The 20,919-nt window shown below is 47.6% G+C and overlaps 1 protein-coding gene across 2 annotated transcripts in view; it reads right to left on the reverse strand.

Moving 5' to 3' along the window:
- Window positions 1–20,919, reverse strand: part of HEG1 (heart development protein with EGF like domains 1) — a 46,257-nt gene that overhangs the window by 13,000 nt on the left and 12,338 nt on the right. Inside the window, exons 2-13 of one of the 2 annotated variants that reach the window (XM_032113907.1) lie at window positions 14,620–14,895; window positions 13,332–13,613; window positions 12,738–13,010; window positions 11,419–11,724; window positions 10,691–11,008; window positions 9,855–10,166; window positions 8,652–8,954; window positions 7,403–7,957; window positions 6,705–7,046; window positions 4,392–5,756; window positions 1,715–1,834; window positions 11–105 (exon numbers count right to left, since the gene is read on the reverse strand). In XM_032113907.1, coding sequence (XP_031969798.1) covers window positions 11–105; window positions 1,715–1,834; window positions 4,392–5,756; window positions 6,705–7,046; window positions 7,403–7,957; window positions 8,652–8,954; window positions 9,855–10,166; window positions 10,691–11,008; window positions 11,419–11,724; window positions 12,738–13,010; window positions 13,332–13,613; window positions 14,620–14,895 — 4,547 coding nt within the window. The remainder of the gene's footprint in view (window positions 1–10; window positions 106–1,714; window positions 1,835–4,391; window positions 5,757–6,704; window positions 7,047–7,402; window positions 7,958–8,651; window positions 8,955–9,854; window positions 10,167–10,690; window positions 11,009–11,418; window positions 11,725–12,737; window positions 13,011–13,331; window positions 13,614–14,619; window positions 14,896–20,919) is intronic. The other variant, XM_032113908.1, reaches the window with a different exon arrangement.

Genomic DNA, 20,919 nt, shown 5'->3' on the forward strand with positions numbered 1-20,919 from the left:
GGACACTCACCATCTCCAGGATCTCCCTCTCAACGTGGAAGAGCTCTGCATACTTCCCATGAGTGATATTAAGTTTCAGCGGAACCTGGCCAATAAATATTCTCACTAAAAAGGAGAGTAAGACAAGTTAGTTGGAACACAGCTCTGTGCCACGTGTAGATGTGCTTTCATCTGCCTTACATGAGAGGCTGTTTGCATAAAATATCCCTTTACAAGGCATACAGAAAACTCAGGTCTGAGCTTCACTGCCCCAATAAAGCAAAGTCACAGCCTTGGGTTTTATCCCAAGGGTTGCTGCAATGTTCCCACAGTCCCAGTCAAATTCCAGAGCTCAGTGCTGCTGAACAGACAGCATTTCACTTCAGTGTTCATACATTTCATATAGAAACACAGACTATCTTAAATAGATCCCTCAACACAGAGAGAGATGGGCAAATGTAGTAATAAGACATTGTCAGGTACCAAAGCTACTTATGATAATTTGGGGTAAACATGTCAAATCTCTCACCCCTCCCTGCAATGGAATGAAATAAAATAAGGAAGTCAAAATAAAGCACTGTAGAAAGGACATTTTCATTTTTCAAACTGCTGGAGAGAATGAGCAATGACATTTGAAGAGAGGTCCAAAAGATGCATTTTTCTGTGCTTAGATTCATATTTGATTCACAGCAGCAGAATGCAATAATCTGAGTTGTCCAGACTTGCAGAGATAATACCCCTAAATCTTGTATTAAGTGTCATGAGATACGCAGTGGAAATAAGAACTCAGAGCTCCAGCTTCATGTTCCACCAGAAAAACAAATACAGTTGCAGATAACGTTATAAAGTCTCCAATTCTTTCCCATTTTTTTCTCATCCATTGAGCCTATCTTCAGCACAAACTGTATATCAGACATCTCTAATGTAATAACTCTGGACAAAAATTATGATGAGAATCACCTTCACAGTATTTATATAATCTGCCCATACCCCAGTTCAAGGCATAGTCAAAACAAGCCTCTAAATTAGAAGCTGACACATTCCAACTTGAAGAAATGTTTCAAAACACTCTTCAGGGACACCTCACCCATGCTTCCTTAGCAAAATTTCCATGTCTCTAAACCTCGTTGATTAAGGGTCAGATGAAAATCTATGAAAACAAATTCCCCTTTACAATGGAATATTGTAAATCCTTAAGACTGAGAGTCCTCTAATAGAAAGAAAGGGGTCAGAACCTGAGTTCCAGCTAATAACTGCCCAAAAAAATGCTAAAGGTATGAAACAAGACCTTGATCTTACAAAGACTTTCACGGCTGCTTAGCTTTCCACACATGGCTGATCCCACTGAAGCCAGGTTACACAATAGCCCCACTCATTTCTCCCAAGCCAAGTGCCCTCACTGGAGTTTGCAGGGCTGATAAGCTGCTGAATGCTTTTTGGGAGTTGTAAAACACATCAGGAACAGAAGGGGCACATCTGTCCTTACTAACAAGCCTGAGCCCACCACTCCATTGCTGCATTTTTAGGAAGTACTTAGACCTCTCTGCCTGCTCCCCAGGCAGCCCAACACGACAGGCATTAGACACCACACTTGTATAAACACTAAAAGGCTCCGATAAAAGTGGTGGTTGGGAGAAACATTAAGCTCCTGAACTAGTTTGAGCCTAAGTCAATTTATTTTAGAAGATTAAAGATAATTATTTCCATCCCTGGTTTTTCACTTTTGTTTTCTTACCTAAATTGCACTTTCCTTTTTCCAGCTCATATCCAAGAGGACACTGACAGATGTAGGAGCCATGGGTGTTGTTGCAGGTGGCCAGCGCAGGACAAGGGTTGGAAAGACATTTATCCACCTCTACAAAAGCAAAAAAAACCCCAAAACAGGCTATAGTTACAGAATCATAAAAATCATCAGCTGTTGGGCTAAAAGAGATTAACTGGCTCCCCATCTGTGACTCCTTGAGCATTATCAGATGCTTCATTGCATCATTTGCACTTACTATTTATCCTGCTCCTAATTATTCTGTAGGAGCTGAAAGAATAAATATAAACCACTTGAATATTCATTCAAAAGCCCTTGGGGTCTAGCATGGATCCATGTAAATATGAACATCCAACTTAGCTACAGCACTGCTCATCAGAAGATCTCAGGGTTCTTTCCAAAGGCAAACAACCCAACAGTTTATGGATGAAAAGACCAAAGAAGGAACCTCAACAGCCCAAGTTAGACATGTGAGCATGGGCTGCTTCACCAAAATCCTGCCCTTTTCATCCAAGCCCTGTTTCTGTGCTCCAAAGGTAGTGCTTGAGCACTGATCTGGTTTGGGGATTACCCAGAAATGGTGGAGGCTGCAATCACCTCCTTTCCCAGAGCTCCTCCCATGCCAGCCTGGGGATGGTCGCAGCAGTGATACCTGTGCTACCACACACAGTGCCCTTCCTGCTGGGTGAGCAAGGCCTTGGGGAGCAGACACTGCTGTGATATACAGTGTCTCTGGGGATTAAGGACTGTAATCTCAGATGCTTCATAGATTGCACAACTCAAACTGCAAATTCTGAAGGATATATCCAATATTTCCTCTCAAAAAAAAAACAAAAAAAAAAAAAAAAAGGTCAGAAAAGGCTCCTTTTGGTGTGTGTACAACTTACATGAGCACAAACACACATCACACACGCCCACAAGGGCAGACCATAAGCAGGGCTGTGGACATGTCAGTGATAAGGCTCTACAAGACCAGCAAGACATCTTACACACCACTTGTACCTATCTTGTGGCTGCTGCTGAGCACGGCAGCAGAGGCAGGAAGGACAGGTGTGGATACAATATGCTGCTAGCAAGAACTTCTCTTGCTTCTTTCCAGTCCCGTGAGATATTTTTCTCTCTCACGGAAGATATTAGCAGAGTTCTATAAGCTATGAACACCTGCAACCTTGCAAAGCTTTATTTATGGTACAGTAGAAAAATACTTTGACAATAGATGTTTTAGGATTTTAGCCAATCACCCCAAGGGGTGGCTGATCCTTTGATCAATTAGACTATGAAGAAAAAAGTCTATAAAAGAGTTGTAATTAAATAAAGGAATCTTGCTGCACAATTCCTGTCTGCTGGATCTCTCTTCTCCTCCCTACCACTGTGGGATACTGTGACAGAAAGGCTCTGTGGTTAAAGCACGAAGCACAAGAGCCAAACCCGTGTGTGCATTTCTGGTGTCACCGCAATACCCCACAGCACCACAGCCAACCTCTGCACCGGGACACACCACTTGATGCAATCTCATGCCTGGACTAGCCTGGCACAGCTACCTCAGCATCAAGCCAGAAGGAGATTTGGTGACTCTAATCTAGAAATGAGTGGGTGTGATTTAAAACCATGGCTTTCACTTTGCCATCCTTCAGTTTGTGCTTTGTACAGCAGAGACCAGGGCAGCTTCTCTCAGGGCAGTGACTGCCCATGTACAAAGCACCATGTCCAAGACAGCAGAAGGATCTTTTGCATTCTGGTAAACGGCAAATCTCGGTTTTCAAAGGAAAGAGTAATTTGGCAAAAGTGTGAATCAGTTGCTAAAAAGGATTCATTATCTTAATTTTTCAATTTAAAAAAATTCATTTCAGGAAAGTAATTTTTTTTGCATGAAGCTGTAATTAAAACCAATCAGCCTGAGAAGTAACCTTTAAATACTTAATTATTGGATGGAGTATATATTATTGCCAATATTTCACTGAGATTAATGCCTTTAGCGCACACAGTATCCTTCAGCAGCATGATGGCCAGGCTCTGAACTTGAAACACAAAGTCAATTTCCTTTCATTTAAGACTTCAGCAAATATATTTACTTGAGAAGATAAGGAGACTGGCAGTGGTAATAAATTACTGTAACAACACACTCAGTAAGACTATGGTACATAGCCTACCCGGAGAAGCATCAGGCCCCTAAGTAGAAGATTAATGTTTAGTGAGGTGGGGAGAAAACAACCATAGGTTGCAATATGAGAAGCAGTTTCAACACAAATACCAAGTGCTGGCCAACTGTACTTTCTCATTAATAAGATAGATATCAATCATTATTAATTATTATCGTTAACCTATCAACAAATACAAAGTGCATCCTGTGCTTACCTGGAAGGCCAATCAGCTTTATTTTCTTGAAACTGTCAAATTTCAGCTAAACCTTTCTATCATAAATGTTCACCAAAGCACTCACCCTTATTTCAGCCATTCAACATGATTGCTAAACCCTTAGCTTAAAAAAACAGCATGGAGACAGAGTTGTTGCCCTCAAACTCTGCTGACAGCAGACTTGTCATACATACATGCACACACATGTCTTTGAAAACTCTTAAAGTGGGACCCAGGCATTCCTGCCCTGCTTGTTCCTGGCCCCACCACTGGTGAGAGCCATTGTACACATTACCTGTTGCTGGAGGTGACGTCCTCAGCCCGACCGTGCTGCTCGACGGAGGAACATTGGTTGGTTTGGTAGCAGCCAAAGTAGCTGCAATGCTCACAGTGGTCTTGGTTGTTGGAGGGGCTTCAGAAGGACTTGTAACAGGCATGTTTTCCTCAGTGACTTTGCCAGGCTTTGCAGGGGTGAGATCCATAGCTTCTGTGCTTTTACCAGTGGTATACCTGTGCTTAGTGGCAGTGGGTGTCTGAGCCCTGTGGTCTTTCACAGTGCTGGCCTCACCTGGGGTGGGCCGGCGACTGGCCGGCGTTGTCAGCACAGGAGGTTTCACCGTGGTCACTGCCACTGTGGGGACAATGTTGCTGTGATTTGTTGCACTTGGTGAAGGACTAAGGGGTGCATCTGTTGGACCAACCCATGGAGCAACACTGGCCGTGGTGAGCTGTGGTGTTGCCTTCCCAAAGCTGTCCCCTTGGGTGGTGGCATCTCCAGGCAAGACAGTCTCTGTTACTGTCACGGGGGCAGACACGGACACGATGCGTCCACCAAGCAGCTCCATGGGTGCTGTAGAAAGAGGTGACCTGGTGGGGGTGAAGGTGGTGCTGTTTTGGGGCTGGTGTGTGACATTGGGCTTGTTGGTCTCTCTGGGTGAGCTTCCAGCTGTGGCAGCTGTGGAGGGCAGCTGCCTGACCACATTCGTAACCACAGTGGTGCTTGCTTGATCACTGTCGCTGGACTGCGAGATGGATGAGGGTGATGAAAACACAGGCAATAAAGATGTTAATGAATAAGATGGGGAGGGCAAGGTGGAAGTGGGCAAGGAGGATGACAAAGCCTGCAGAGGGGGTGAAGATGCCATCACAGAGGGCGAGCGTAGCTCAGGTGGTTCTGACAGTGTAAACAGACGAGTTGGTGGTGGTGTTGATGACAGTGAGTGCTGCAGGGATGACACTGAGGAAGAGGCTGGAAATGCTGATGAAGAGAGAGACGATCTGTCAGTGGCCAACAATTCGGTGTCAGTGTTGAAGTGAGTTGTGTTTTCTATGCTGTCTGTAGAAGCAGAAGTCGACAGTTTGGAAGGGTGCACCAGCAATGGCTCCGTAGATGGTCCAACAAAACTGCTACTGTTTGATGCATTGGTCTGCCTGTCATGAGCCACAGATGATTTTGATGCATCAAAAGGGCTGGAAATTTCAGAAAAAAAGGTGGAACTTTCTGAGGAGTCAGCAGAGGTGCTGCTGTTGGAGATAGACAGAAGGGTCCTTTCTCCTCCTCTGGTATATGTGGTTGAAATGTATGTGCCATCTGTGTGAGAAACCGAGGTCCTTTTCTCAGCATCGATGCTACTGACTGGCTGATGGCTACCTGAAGAGTCTGGAGCAAAAGGACAAAAAATATTAGAAAGAGTAATATGAAAGTATTTTGATGTCACATTAAAACCGCTTGCTAAATAAGATGTTCTTGTCTGTGAACCTGCCCATGCTTTTCTAAAAATTTCAAGCACCATTCAAGCATGGGTATGGGATTAGGAGTCTTACGCACTCCTTAATTGATTCTAAAATGGTGAACCCTGACAGACACAAGAGTCCCATGAAACGTGCAGGTTTCCAAATCACTGTTCTTAACATATTGCTTTCCTAAAGTGATCGAGCTCTTAACATTCCATGATATTTGTGGCAAGCTAAGCAGGAAAACCCAACTGTTCTCTTTATCATTCATAATTTACAAAACTCATATCCTCTCCCGCTTATCCTCCATTCCCATCTACAGAATATCCATCTTGTTCAGTCAATTTGTTTTTAGACACAGTGAACTTCATGCCTCTGCAGGATGAAATTATTACATTATGTTAATTTGCAGCTTATCATGAACCCAGTGATTCAAAACTTTGCATCAGTCTGCAAAAAAATTCAGATTATTTATCATAAAAGGTGCAATCAATCTTATAATGCCAATTTCGGGATGTACAGCTAAGTTCAGCCAACTTTAAAAAAATAAAATAGGGTATGGAAAATTTGTTTTCATTCTACAATTGACTTAGGTCATCACGAAACACTTCTGAAAGCATCACTCAAAAGAAACCAATTAGGATGCAAAAAAAAGTCATGCGGCCCTCAAAACAGGAGGGTTTATGGCTCCACTTCTGGAACAGTTCCCCATCTGTGTGGGGTCTGGATTTGAGTCTTTTAATGGAAACATCCCCCTGAGTTAACCCACAGGTGGTATTGCACGTAGTAATGAACGAGAACTTTATGTACAACATCCTGAAAAACAGGACACTGTAAATTCCCCCCAGATGTACACCAGGAAACGTCAACTTACTTGTGAGATCGTTTTGGAAAGAAGAGTAAGTGGGTATCTTGGCAGAACGTACGAAGACCGTCTCTGTTGCAAAGCCTGTGAAACCCCTGCCGCTGCTGGAGACATTGGCTGTCCTGCCCTGCGCCACCAGGGCTGGCTCAGATGGCTCTGGAGAGCTGGAAGCTTCAGCATGGGAAGAAGAGCTCTCTGTGCCACCAGCCAGTGTGCCATGTGCCACTGAGTGCAGCATCCTCTCCTCACCACCCGCAGGCGTGGATGAACTGTACACGGGTTCGGTGATGGGGCTGGACATCCTCTCCTCAGCACCTGAGCTGCTTACGGAGCGATGGCTGCTGCCAATGGCTGGAAAAGGATCGAAAAGCAGACATCTGATTTTATCACCTCAGAGCAGACAGGACTGTCCAAATACAGAGGAATCAGTACCATTAGAGTCATAGTGGTAGGCTTATGTTATTTATAATTATCACCCCAACCCAGACAGGCAATCGATGTGTCCTACAGCAACAAGCTACATCTCTCAAGAGTGAGACCCTTTCTGTTAAGCATCAGCAGCTGCAGATAAACACCACCACTGGGCAGAACCATGACCACTTATAAATGCTGTCCATGACACCTGCAATAGCTGTGTCATACCAATCCCACAGAGGAGGGAAAGGGAGAGGCAGTCAAATGCCCCCCCAGAGTTCAGAAAAACTCACTGGAAAGTTCACCAGCAGCCGAGGAGTAGGTGAAGACCCTGGATGAATGGGTGCCCTTGGGCTCTGGGGATCCTGCTCGGCCAGATGACACATGTCTCACACCAGGCCACGCTGTGGAGGATGGGATAGGGCCAGTGTGGGTGTCCCCAGCTGTGTCAGGATGAGATGTGAGGCTTTCTGCTTCCGTGCTCCACATGCTGTGGCTACCTGAGGCTTGAGATGTCCCCTCCTTGTGGATGAAGAGTGTGGCTGAAGGTGAAGGCACTGAAATGCTGGGAGAAAATGCAGGCAGCAGCTTTGTGGGAAGCTCACTGAGTCCAGCACCACTCTGCGAAACATTACTCTCCTTCCCAGGCTCTGCTGCCGATGAGGACAGCAGGACAGTGTCCAAGGTGCTGGTGTGGGGCGGAGTGGGAGCGGAGCTCCCTGTGGCACTGGAAGGTCTGTGGGGGTCCAACACCAGCACTGTGCTGCTCTCCTTACTGGCAGTAGTTGACACCACACTGGGTGTACTGGTGAGAGGCAGGCGTCCTCCCATTGCTGAGGTGTTTTCTGCTGAGAAAAGGCAAAGCAAAATGATTTATGCACCCTAAGCTATAAACGGGCAGGTGTGCTCTCTTCCATCACCACCCTCAGGCTGAGGGCACAGAGAGCATGTGGCAGAAAACCTAAACCTGTGGAAAATGCTAACTGTGAAGGCACAGCCTTTTCCTGTGCTAGGAGGGGCTGCTCACAGCAAGGCACCCTGGAGATGGCACTGGGAACAAGACATGGGAGCACTTTTGGGTTTGCTTCCCTTCAGCTCTGCTCCCAGTACTGCAGGTCTGACCTGGCACCAGGCACCCACACTATCACCTCTGCACCTGCAGTGAGTGAGGGGGAGGTTACACAGCACCCAAATCCCTGGTACTCAAAAGAAAGCATGGCAGGCTTGTACGGGATCAGCAAATACCACCTTTGCATCCCAGGGTGGCAGTCAGGAATGACTGGTGCTGCTCCCACTTGTATAAACACAGCCAAAGGGGCAGTCTTAAAATCGTACTGTCTCTGAAAACACAGCAATCTCGAGGCCAGACCACTCTGGCAGCAAGGCTGGCTTTCCCTGGTGGCTAAATGCAAGAGACAGATTATGCGCTTTTCTCTGGAAGTTGAAATTTTCATCCGTAATGTCCAATGGCATCATCCAGCACCTTCTAGCATGCCCTCACTCCCCGTGCAGCTGGGTGTCTGCTGTGTGGTCAGAGCTCACCTGGGGAATTGCTTTCTGAAGCAGAGCCCATATGCAATGGGTTCACGGACGACACGGTGGCACCTCTGCCACCAGCATCCTGGGTTCCCAAAGAAGACTGAGAATGGCCTGGAGAGCTGATGTTTTCAGTACCAGTGGTGGCAATCTCTGTTGTTTGGGCCAGTGTGGTGCTGGCTGGCAGAGACCTTAACGTCTTCCCTCCACCCTTGGTGCCTCTTGTGGAAACGGAGGTGCTGGTGGTGGGGAAATTGGTTCTTTGCTCTGTTGACAGGATGCTGAATGACACATGGCTGCTTCCAGTAGCTAAAATGTGATAAAGAAACAAGTTACATTTTTACACATATGAAACTATAAATAAAAATAAGCTTTCCTCCAGTAGCACCCAGAGGCAGCAAGTACAAACACAAGTAGAAAATATGAGAAGATGTCAATTTCCAAAGATGTATATCCTTCCTACAAAAATTTGTCTTCTAAAAAACATAGTGTGATGCTGAGAAAAGTGCTATTGTATAAAAACTGTTGAAATACTAATGCTGTGCACTTGATTTCACCATTATGTGCCTGAGTGCACTCCATGCTGCTAGAACAAATATCGTGACAACCCAGAAAAGCCTGGAAATCAGTTCAGACAAGGCACTACCCTGAGCAGTGTGAAGGCCTTAGAGAAGTCTGAAGAAACAGAATCAGGGGGATCAGACCCCTTCAGCACCACAGTAGGGACTAGGACCAAACAGCAGCATGAATGACCTTAGAGATCACATTCAAAGTTGCCTCAAATTTGTTGAGCTGGTTCAATTTCTGGGAAGCAGCATGGTCCAAGAAGTAGGACAGAAGGTAGGAACTGAAGTCTGATCCCCGGGACTGCAGGGACATGATCTAATCCTCACATGCTTAGTTCTCTTGTCTGTAACATGGAGATAGTAACTGGAGATAGTAAAAAAAGGGATTGTGAATTGGAAGTTAATTATTTTTCTTGGCATAATGAAACTTTCTACATGTGCCCTTTCTGTAAAAAAAAAAAAAACCTAAAGCACATTTTTTTGGTCAAGCAAGAGCTGAATAATTTCAGACACAAAATCACACTGCATCCTTCCAAACAGTATATTCTGCATAGCAGGAAAGAGTCAGGCAAGTGCAAGCTGCAGGAACAGTCCTCCTTTGGCTTATAAGAAAAATGGTATTTCAATTCTAGCGTTAGCTCACCTGGGGAAGGACCTTCCGAAGGAGAGTGAGAGTGTGTTAGGGAAGAGTCTGCCACCTCGGTGGACCCCTGAGCTCTGTAGGTCTCTCTCACAGAAGATGTGGACAAGGATTGGGTTGTGCCCAGCATCCTGTACGTGCCACTGCTGGACGTGGAGCCCTCTGCTGCTGCCCAGAGGCTGCTGCCTGAGGCAGACCTGGGGGGCCTCCCGCTGCTGCTGCTGCTGCTGCTGGACACGGCTGAAATGGGAGCGTTGGTGGCAGAGGAAGGAAGGGAGGTTTTCTCTGCCTCTGGTCGGTGGCTGCTTCTGGCACCTAAGATACAACAACACCAGGTTTGATTTATGCATCCAGAGCCATCCATTTGATTGTTTGCTCAGCGCCCATTGAGAAACTGAAGGTGTTTCTCTGGGAAGAGGTGAATCTCTTAAGTACAGGCACATGTGCCTTAAAAAAAGCCATGAAAATCTCAAGCCCATGTCCTACAGACCAGCCTGCGTGGCAGATGTAGCACCAGCTGACAGCTGCAAAACCCCAGCAAGTGTCTCTGGCAAGGAACGTGTATGCACGTATTTCTAACCCTTTTAGTATTTCTAATGCTTTTCCCAGGACAGGAGTTTCATTAGCAACAAGAACATCAATGGTTCTCACTTTTTCACCCAAAAGCTGAGCTCCACTCTCCCCCTTCCCACCCGCCCCACTGCCAGCCCAGTGCAGCCAATAATAAAAACATCCATGTATCCAAAAATGACTGATGGCCATATCTGAAGAAAAGCAGCGCAGGGATGTGAAATCTCATCCAGCCCCAAGGCAGACAGCTTTCAGACTAACAAAGTTACCTCGGAAAGGACCTTCGGAGGCAGAGAGGGAGCTTGTGAGAAAAGGACTCCCAGGAGGGCCTGGGAGATCGGTGCCTTCCCGTGAACCTTTGGGATGATGTGTCCCATTCCTCAAGGAAGAGGAGGTCCTGCCCGAAGAGCTTGGGGGGTCAGTGCTGGTGGCAGAGTCCCTTGTCACCCCAGCTGTGTGGCCATTTTCTGGGGACACTGGTGTCCCCACTGCCATGCTGGACATGTCAGCACCCTGAGGGTCTGAGTGCAGTGTCACCTCTTCTGCACCTGGGATGCTCTTGGGGGGTTCATAATTGCTGCTAAAAGCTGAAAAAGGAGAAAAGAAAGCCAAAACTGCATAAACATAAATAAAAACTGTTGGGTAGGTTCCATCCCACTATCAGTAGATGTAGACAATGTATGTGTGAATATTCAATACAGAAATATTTAATACTGGGAAATGATTAAGACAGGGGGAAAAAGTGGTCTCTGAGTAGGAACTGCTGAAGTTATTGCTTGAAAAATTCAACTGGAAGTTTTCAAGGAAAATCTATCCTCCCCTTCCAACAAGAATAATATTTATCCATACTTTCATTTCTGTGAAATGTTTTTAAATGTACAGAATGTGCCAAATACAATATTATTCCTCCTTTCTTTAAAATAAAACGGATGTATTTTGTTAATAAAGAGTCTTTAAATAAGAGTTCTGAGGTATACAGCTATCTATCAAAACTCACTTGTGGAAGCACTTTCTGAAGCAGACGGCGAGCCTGTGAGCAATGGGTCTGTGACACTTCTGCCTCCACCACCCTGGGCACCCACAGACATCCCAGGGGTCTGGCTCTGGGCTGAAGAGCTGGTGATTTCAGTCCCAGAGGTGGAAATCTCTGCCATGGTGACCAGCCTGGTGCTGGCTGGCAGAGATCCTAATGTCCTCCCTCCACCCTTGGTGCCTGTTGTGGAAACGGAGGTGCTAGTATGGAAATCCAAACCTCTCCTCTCCGTAGCTGAGCTGTCGGATGGCTGGTAGCTGCTTCCAACGGCTATGGGACAATAAAAAAATGGATTTATACATATGAAATTATAAACAGATGGATCCATTTTCTTCCCAGATGCTTACAGCACGCATACAGACATTAAGCTTAGGAAGTTTTCAATCTGGACAAAGTGCTCTTTTGGAAAGGCATGACTCCCCTCACCACAGGAAGACCTCGCACAAAACCCAGGGCTTGCTGCCAGGCTTTGTGAGAGTGGGGTGGCCCAGACAGCGGAATACCCCACAGGACAAGTACTGCAGGGACTTGCCTTTAAAATCCCACCTTTGCTCTAATATTGCTGGAAACAGGCTCAGACTTTTTTTTTTTTTTTTTTTTGGTGGCCTGGGCACCACATGAGCCTGCAGCTCACTACACATCCCAGGGCTTAGTAGGACACTGTCCTTCAGATACTGGATCTCAGGTTTCCTGCACCCCCAGTGCTGGTCCCAACACCTGTGACAGAGGGAAGGGTTGTGTCAGTGTGAGAACCCTGGAGATGTGTTTGCTCCTGGAAAGCCCTGAACAAAGGATAAGGACTCGGCAACACTGAGGTTTTCAGTAAGTTCATGTGGAGCTGGGCAAAGTCTCCGTTTTTGAGAACTCCAGAAATTGGCTGCTGCAGAGCAAGCAAGGGGAAGCCATGGAGCCCAGGGATCTCAGGTTTCTTGAGCAAGTTGCTAAGTACAGGGCACAGGTCAGATGGGGCTCAGAGCTGCCCTTGTTGTACAGCTGGCACTGGCCCAGTGAAGGTATTCCACAGCTGCAGACATCCACCCTGCAGAAAACACTGTGATAACATCCAAAGAACTTTATTTTTTTTAAGTGGAAAATGCTGGGGGGGTGTTGGATCAAATTATTTTTTCCATTGCTTTTTCCTGCTTTCAGCAGTGAATTTCAGCTAACCATCCAAATAATATAAAACAGAGCACATGCAAAACAGCGCATCTCCTCTGTTTCAGGAAAGCAAAAACTATAAAATGGCTTTTTAAAGCTATGAAACAAAGGCCAGCAAAGCTCACCTCCGAAAATGCTGTCCATGGGAGGTGATGCTGTCAGCAAAGGGCTGGTGGAGTTCCCCATGGCACCCCTGGGGTGTAGCATGATGTGCTCTGCACCAGTCTGGGTACTTGAAGCTTGGGAGGAGGCCTGGGGCTGTCCCAGGGAGCCGGGGAGAGCAGTGCTGGGGCTGCTCCCCAAGGGGCTGGGTGAAGCCGCTGCAGTGCCCATGGCAGGGCTGCTGCCCAGCTCTGTGCCCCCCCAGCTGCTCACTGGTTGCGAGAGGCTGTCAGTGCCCGCAAGGCAATGGGGGAAAGCAGATGAGAACCCAGAGATGTGCCCACACACCATCCCCCACTGTCACCCTTCCCCTGCCCCTCGGTCCCCTGTCTGCACTATGCCTACAGCAACTTCGTGGTTGGAAGCTGCACCAAGTAATTCATAATTCTGAATACCAGGAGAAGCCACATGGATTCTTCTCTCCATCCTTGTGCATAAAGCAAGCCAGAAAACTGCCCTGAGTGCACGGTGAGGATGGAGAGCTGGATCCACAAAGTTCTACAACGCAGGAAAACCAGGCTTAACCAATGCTGGTTGCTCTGGGGAGCACCATTCACCTTGTTCCCAGGTGTTGGAATATTTTCCCAGTGTTCCTAGGCTGAACTGGGATGGCTCACCTGAGTGATGAGATTCTGAAGATGAAGGCGGCAGCACTGTCCTCATGGTGTTGTTAAACCCTGACGCCTCCCAGACCCCGCCCTGCATCCCCTCAGCTGAGTCGGTGCTGACAGCTTCCAAGCCTGGTGGCGTCCCTCCGGCAGCGCCAGGGGTGTTGGGAGAAGCCAGAGCCCTCTTGCCTCTCTCCTGCCTGCCTGCAGCATGGTGATGGCTTCCAGGGTCTGAAAAGCAACAGGGAGAGGGTCATGTTGCTCTGGAAAAGTTCCTTTGTCTCAGCTGGGTGGCAGCAGCATCACCTGCAGTGGTACCCAGCCCTACCACATGCAATAGGAAGGGTAACAGCTGCATCCCTCATGTTTCCTCTGTTTTACAGAGCACAGTTTCACTGCAGGAGGGATTGATGGGAACAGAGGGTTTCTGTCGCCAAAAAATAATGGCATTTTAAACATTGTCTTCATTTGTTCGTGGCAAAAGAAACAGATTTTTTTTTTTTTTTAGAGACATTAAAAATGCAGAAGGCAGCAAGGAGCCAGTGCCAGAACAGCCCACAGCTGGCAGCCTGGGCATGCCAGCTCCACATTCTAGTCCCCAAGCAGAAAAAAGCCCAAGGACTTAAAAAGTTAAAAAAACCTCTATGCTTATATCTTATTTCAGCTGGGGATATTAAGGAAAAAACTGATGTGGGGACAGGGCAATCAGCACAGCTTTGTCCTGCTGCTGTGAGAAACAGGCCTTGATTTAAGTTCATGCTTAAAGAGTACACTGGTTTACTTATGACTGAATATTACGGACAAGCCCAAAGGTAAGTGTTCACTTGCAGGATTTCCATGTGAGGACCTGGGCTACAAATCATCGACACAGCTGGTCAGGTATGAGTTGTTTTACTTAAAATGAGTTCTTTTATCCTAGGCTGGGCTTGAGATGGTGTTCACCTCCTGCTGGGAGGAGGTGTGGGGATGCCCAGGGGTCTCCAACCATTGCACAGCCCCTGAGCTCAGTGGATGGGCAGGACTCTCTGGATACTGTTGGGTGGTGAAAAACAGTGGCAGCTCTTGAGAATCAGCTTCGTTGCAATGTTAAAAAAACCAAAATCAGCTTTCCTGAGATTGTATTTCCCTTAAAAATCCACATTTCTAGCTGTGGGGCAGGAATTCTTCCTAATCCACTCGCTATGCTCAGTCCAGGGACTGGGAACAGAACAGGGACTCTCACATGCATTAAACTCACCAGAAGGATGGCTGTGGGCGAGCAGGTGGGTCACTGCCCCAGCAGATGGGTTCTCTGGGGATCCTGCTCCTGGAGGGGTGACATCCCCATCACTGGCAGGGGGGCCAGTGTGCCCCGTGACCCTGCTTGCTGCTGGCACCACCCTGTGCCTGGCAGGCAGCCATGCCCACTCCCTGCTCCCAGCCAGCATCATCACCAGCTCCATGCTGTCCAGGGGAGCACCAGGAGTCCTTATCTCTGTGCTTGAACTTCTCTCCTGATGGCTGCTTTCAATGACTAAAAGAAGAAACAAGAAAAAGACTTAGATCTCATCAGCACTGATGTGCAGGCTCGGCTCACTGCAGTAACCCCAAGGCCAAGCTCTGAGCTCATTTACTTACACTAGAGAAAAATTCTGCATAATCAAAACACAGACGTGAAATTTATTTTTTGATTTGCACCAGTGGAAATTAGATTGGTCTGTGGGACCAAATACCACAACCCATCTCTGTGCACAAGATTAATTCAATTCAGCACCCTCAGGATTTTTTTGTGTTAAGAGAAATAAATCTTGAAAGGAGAAAAAAGAAAGTCTTAAAATAATTGATGGAAATAGTCGCAGTGTCAAGTCCATGGGAGGAGTGTGAAGGTCTCCAGAGCTGACAGCCCAGCACAGCCCATGTGCCCCATCCTGAACGTAAGATCGAGGGGAGAGGGTCCCACAGCTCCTCCCCTCTCTCCACTTGGCCAGTGCTTGCTGGACACCTGATCTCGAATCCCATCACCTCCAGAGAGCTGGCACAAAGCTGGCTGAGAACTGCAAGGCATTCAGGAGGGTCAGCATAACCCATCCAGACACCACGAGGCACTGGGGACAGAAGAGATCAGTGTATGGTGTGGATTATACGCACCACCCAGCTGCCAAAGCACCCCAAGATGGTGAAATATTTTGGCATTTCTAACATTAATGTCTACCAGAACATGAGAAACAAGATGGAGAAGAAGATTGTGCATGAGTGGTGGTCCGGGGAATCAGGGTTTTCAGCCTATGGTACCACCCAGGGCTGTGAGGATTTCCCTGCACATCAGTTCACACAAAAACCAGCAGCCGTCATCTGTGTTACAGTCCCAAGGCTTGGCTGGCACCACAGCCTCAGATGACATTCAAAGCCCACAAGAAGTCCAAGCAAGTCCAAATCCGAAACAGCAAGGTCCCGGTTTTGTCCATCTTCCTTATAACCAAAATGCAGCCTCTGTCATGAGCATGTCATCCAGAGGCAGAAGCTAAAGGCAGTCAGTCTCTGCCCAAAAGCTCTGATGTCAAAGGTTAAACCTATTCTGGTCCTCCAAACATTTTCTGTAAGAAAATTGCGTGTTCGAGAGAAACACCTATGGGACACCTCCTCCATGTCTTGTACGTCTTCTTCGGAGTTGCTGCACCTGCCACAATAGAGGTGGCAATTTCAGAAATGGTGTCCTCTATCCATCTGCAGTAGCTTCAGTGAGAACTCACCAAAAAATAGAGGGGTAGGTAGGACAGTCTGTATTTCATCCTGGCAGCTTGAGCCCCATGTGGGCCAAGGAGACAAGAGCTGTAGTGGAGCAGAGCCCCTGGGGTACCTTTACGGGCAGCCCTCTCAGTGGCTGCGATGCCGAGCACACTGAGCAGCCACTGCCACCCAGAGCCCACTGTGAGCCACCTCCTGTCTCATGGGACAAGGTTCTAGTCCTCACCAGTTGGACAAGGGGATGGGAAGTGGCAGGGGACGCTTGCTATGTTCATTTGCAAGCCAATACCCAGCCTGTAATTGTAGCCCACAAGTCCATTTATAGCAGCCCCGGAAAGTGTGGCTGTGTTGGAGGGCAGTGCTCTGAATGTCTCTTCATCCCCCTCTCACTAAAAGCTTTCAGCTGTGCAGCCCGTGCTGCCTGCAAAGCCTGTGGCCAGCTCTGCTGCACGAAGAGAAGGCAAAGCAGCAGATGCTTAAAGAAACCCTTAGGGCTGAGGATAGACAGAGGGAAATCTGCTTTCTCAGGTTGCCAACTCATTTGTCAGCAAGGGCTCCAGACAGGCAGGCTAAAATATACAGCATGACACTGCAGCAGGCATTTCACTGCCACTTCTTAAAAAGTAATCCTGGAAATGCCAGCAAGCAGGGCCTTCAGCTATGTTCCTTGATTGAATGAGACCGGTTCAAAAGTAAAACACTGCTGTTTGCTTATCTGGTGGTTGTTTGCCCTGCAAATCCACCTCGGAGTTTTCTCTATCCTCTTTTGGCTCTGCAGAGCTGCTGGGAATAAACCAGAGCAAAATCCTTCCCCTTACTGTGGGCGCCAGCAAACCTGGCTTTGAGTGCAGCCAGGGAGTGGAGGGGCTGAATAAGAAGGTATTATTTACACAGGCTTTTTAGAGTCATCTGGCATTTTTAATTCTGCCCTGCAAGGTGTGCCAGATCCTGGTGCAGGGAGGAAAACCTCATGCCAGCATGGGCTCAGCTCCCCAGTTTGGTGGATGCGGAGCACGAGCCACTTTGGAAAATCCAACCCACAGCATGTAGTAAGGAAACCCAAAAAAATTGTGTTGTTCAACAAAATAGACTTGAAATCTCACATCCATCAAGCCTGCCAGAAGTGCCAAGATAACCACAACATCCTCTTTGATTTGTCTGCAAAAATTAAGACTTCAAAGACGACCCTCCTCTGGATCAGATGGACCAGATCAAACTTCTTCCAGAAAAAATCCCCACGGGACCATCTGGCCTCCCCTGATGCATTAAGGACTTAAAACAGAGTGGCCCTTTAGCTGAGGTACTGATCTGTCACTAACAATTTTGTCACATCCTAAGCTGCCAACAGCTTTCCACAGTTTAACTCCACTTAATTACAGCCATTGAGAAATATTTGACTTCCAGCACAAAACCCTGCCACCCACTGGATCGGTGTTTTCCTTCCCAGTTAAAACTAGCAGTGATGCTCACCAGACAGGTCGAGGCTCGGAGTTACTTTTTCTCTGCAAACATAACAAGTCTGTGGCTTGCTGTGAGCCGAGTTACACAGCTCAGCCAGGACAAACAGATCAAGTTCCAGCTGATTTCTCAAGGCTTTGGGCTGGCCCCTGGCAGCCCAGTTGGATATCTACCTTGTGAGACTCCTGAAAAATCCCTTTTGGGCCAACAATTTTCTCTCTCCATCCCTGACACAGCACAGGCATTGACCTGTTTCAGAGATGGCTGCTACCAAGGCAGCATTGTGGTGATGTTCACAGCCCAACCACGGGTCGGCACACCACCAAAAAAGTGGCAAAATAATGCAGGTTTTCTGCAGTGACTGTGGTGGCACACAGACATCTTAGGGCAGGGAGGGAGGAGGGATGTATCCTGCTAATGCCAGGAGAGCAGCATCCCCGCAGGCAGCATTTGTCAGGAGCATTGCAGCCAGCCAAGGCACACCACAAGCTATCCCAGCCCCATTGCTTCCCTGCAGATGGGATTTTTTTCCCCTCGAAGTGCAGAAAAATACTTTCTTGACTGGGGAACGCAAATTTAATCTGAGTTCTCACAGAAGGAAAGCCGGGAGCAGTGGATTGGCTGTCCAGAGTGGCCCTTCACCCGGAGCAGTCCCTCCTCGGGAGGGTGGTGATTCCCGGGGGACCATTCCCGGTAGGGCCGCCCATGCAGCGGCTGTTCTGCCAGGGCTGCGGGCCACCCCGGGAGCATCCCATGGCGAGCGGAGCGCGCGTGGAGCGAAAGCAGGCTCCTCCCGAGGACAGGCAGCTATAATTGCAAACCCCACATCTGTTAACGTTGCATAATCTTAACATCATCCGAGGCTCGCGGAGGGGAGAAAAAAAAACTCATCCCAACTTAGAAAACTCCTTGCTGGCTGTAGGAGAAGGTTAGGAAGAAAGGCAGGCTGCACGGGAGAAGAAGCGGGGAGCAGAGCCGGGGCAGCGGTGGCTGGGGGGCGGCTGCCGGTCCCTGCCGGGGCCGGGCTCTGCGCTCTGTTTTGAACGGCTGCTGCGGATGTCGGGATCATGGGTGGAGGCCGGTTGGGAGCCAAGTGAGTTTGTGCGAACAAAAGCTAAAGCCCTAAATCTGGACCGTCCAGGGCTCTCTGGGATTTTCAATTTCCTTCCTTGTTCTTGCTCTGAAAGAAGCAGTTCAAGGCAGGGGGGTGAGCAGGGGGGGCTGAAATGGAGCTTAAAAAAATTTCATACTTGAGATGGGTCAGTTGAGCATAAACACGCTGATAATACTGCTCAGGGAAGGTCCCTCGTGTGCACTAAGTGCGGGAAAAATGCAAGAGGTTTTTAACCACATGTGGTCAACCCTGTTCTGCTCATTTTTTTATATCAATACAAGGAATTATTCTGTCTGGATTAAGAAAGGCAGCAAGAGAGGGTGTATAAGGAAGAGAAGAGGTGCAGAAGCCTTGCCAGAGCCTCTCACCCTTCTGTGGGGGTTGGTTTGGATGTGGTACTGTACAGACACATTCCATGGCAGTGCCTTGCTCTGGTCCTTCTGCTCCTCATCCTCTCCCCACTGGGCCCCAGGCAGAGCAGTACAACAATTCACAGGACCTTCAGTCATTTTAACCATAAAAGGAAGGATTTATGCAGGCAACAAAGGTGACTGGAGCTTTAATATGTCAGCTCAAGAAAAGTGATGGGGATTTAATGCCAGCAGCAGCCCCTACAAGCTCTGAGTGCCAAGGTCCACATGGTGCCCACGGGTCTGCGGACAGCATTGTCCTCAGTCACTCCAGTGCCAGGCCAGGGCACCTTGCTTGCAGTTCTGCTTTATGACACAAAAACACTGCACTTCCACATCACCTCCCCTCCAGGACCTGTAAAACCTTGGAGGATGCTAAAGACCATTTTTGCTTCCTACACTTTCTTTCATTATCCCAGAGCCTGATGCTCAGAAATGCTATAAGGAAAAAAAAAAAAAAAAGGATCCAATCACTGCTCTTAAAAGCAATACCCTAAATCAGGGAAACAGGTTCTCCAAGATAAAGAGTACACAGAAATCTGTTATCCTTTCCAAAAGCATGGGATATACGCATATGGAGTGCCCAGAACTGGGGATAAAACCTGCACAGTGCAGGAACAGGATATTGTTCTGCTTATCAAGCACTTTATAGCCTCTTAGTTTTGGTGTCTTAAACATTTCCCTGGGGAGGTGCAAGCTCCCAGATCACCAGCTCAAGCCCATGAAATCCTAAGCTTCTTACTCATCTTTCTTGGGCAGTTTGGTTCAATCCACAGATCCCGGAGACCACATGGATCCATGGGACCACCTGTGCTGCCTGAAAACCACCAGCCCAGGGCTCAGGGCAGCTCCTTGAACCTCTTTTCATGGACTTTTGTTTTTAAACAGCTTTTAGCAACTGAATTTAAAAAAAAAAAAAAAAAAAAAAGAGTCCTGGTTTATCATCAAGTCTTTGAAAAACACATTTATATAAAATTCCACCTCCAACAGGGATAAGCCATGACTTACCATACTGCCAAAAAACCTATAACCATGCTGAGGCTCCAGTAAAATCTCAATCCATCTATCCATCCATCCAGTGGAGATTGAACCTCCAGCACCCCAGGCCCCGTGTCCTGACTGCCTTTCTTGAGCAGAAAGCCAAACTCAGCTATTTTCTTCTTGCTTGACAGATCGTTTATATTCTGCCCTAGAAGTGTCCCTCCAGCACTAATGTGGGAAAAGCCCCCACAGCCCCAGGGCAGGATGAAGGCAGCACCAGCTGACAGGTCCCGGGAGCACTTACCAAAGGGATTTCTTTCTTACTGTTTCTAGTAAACATCAATAAAACCAAGCCAAAATAAATCTCCTGATCTGCACAGCTTACTCAGCACTCACAGCTCCTCTCCATCCCCTCTCCCACAACCTTGCAATGCTGAAATGTCCCCAGCTATCCTGCCTGCACCATAGATCCCAAATACTAAATCCCAGCATCAGCAAATTCACTTCTAAAACCCTCCAGGCTTTTCTGTAATGTCCTGCAGAAATATTACAGAAAATATCACCCATGGATCAGTTCTCCTTCCTTTTTCTAGGGTTTTTTAAGTCCCCTGGAAGATTTTCTAGTCGAGAAGGCAACCCTCACCAGCACTCCTGAGGCCAGAGCAAAAGCCACACAGGGACCCAGCCTGGTGTCATTTTAACTTCTGCTCCCATCCGAGGGCAGTGCTGCTGGAGACTATCAGACGGCTTGGGGAGGAAGTCTCCTGGCAGGACTCCACCAAAGTGGAGTTGCTAGGTCATTGGAACAATAAAAAGGCAAGAAAAAACATCCTGGCTGCAAAAAAGATGG

The sequence above is a fragment of the Corvus moneduloides genome, chromosome 7 (genome assembly GCF_009650955.1).
Source record: "Corvus moneduloides isolate bCorMon1 chromosome 7, bCorMon1.pri, whole genome shotgun sequence".
NCBI lineage: Eukaryota > Metazoa > Chordata > Aves > Passeriformes > Corvidae > Corvus > Corvus moneduloides.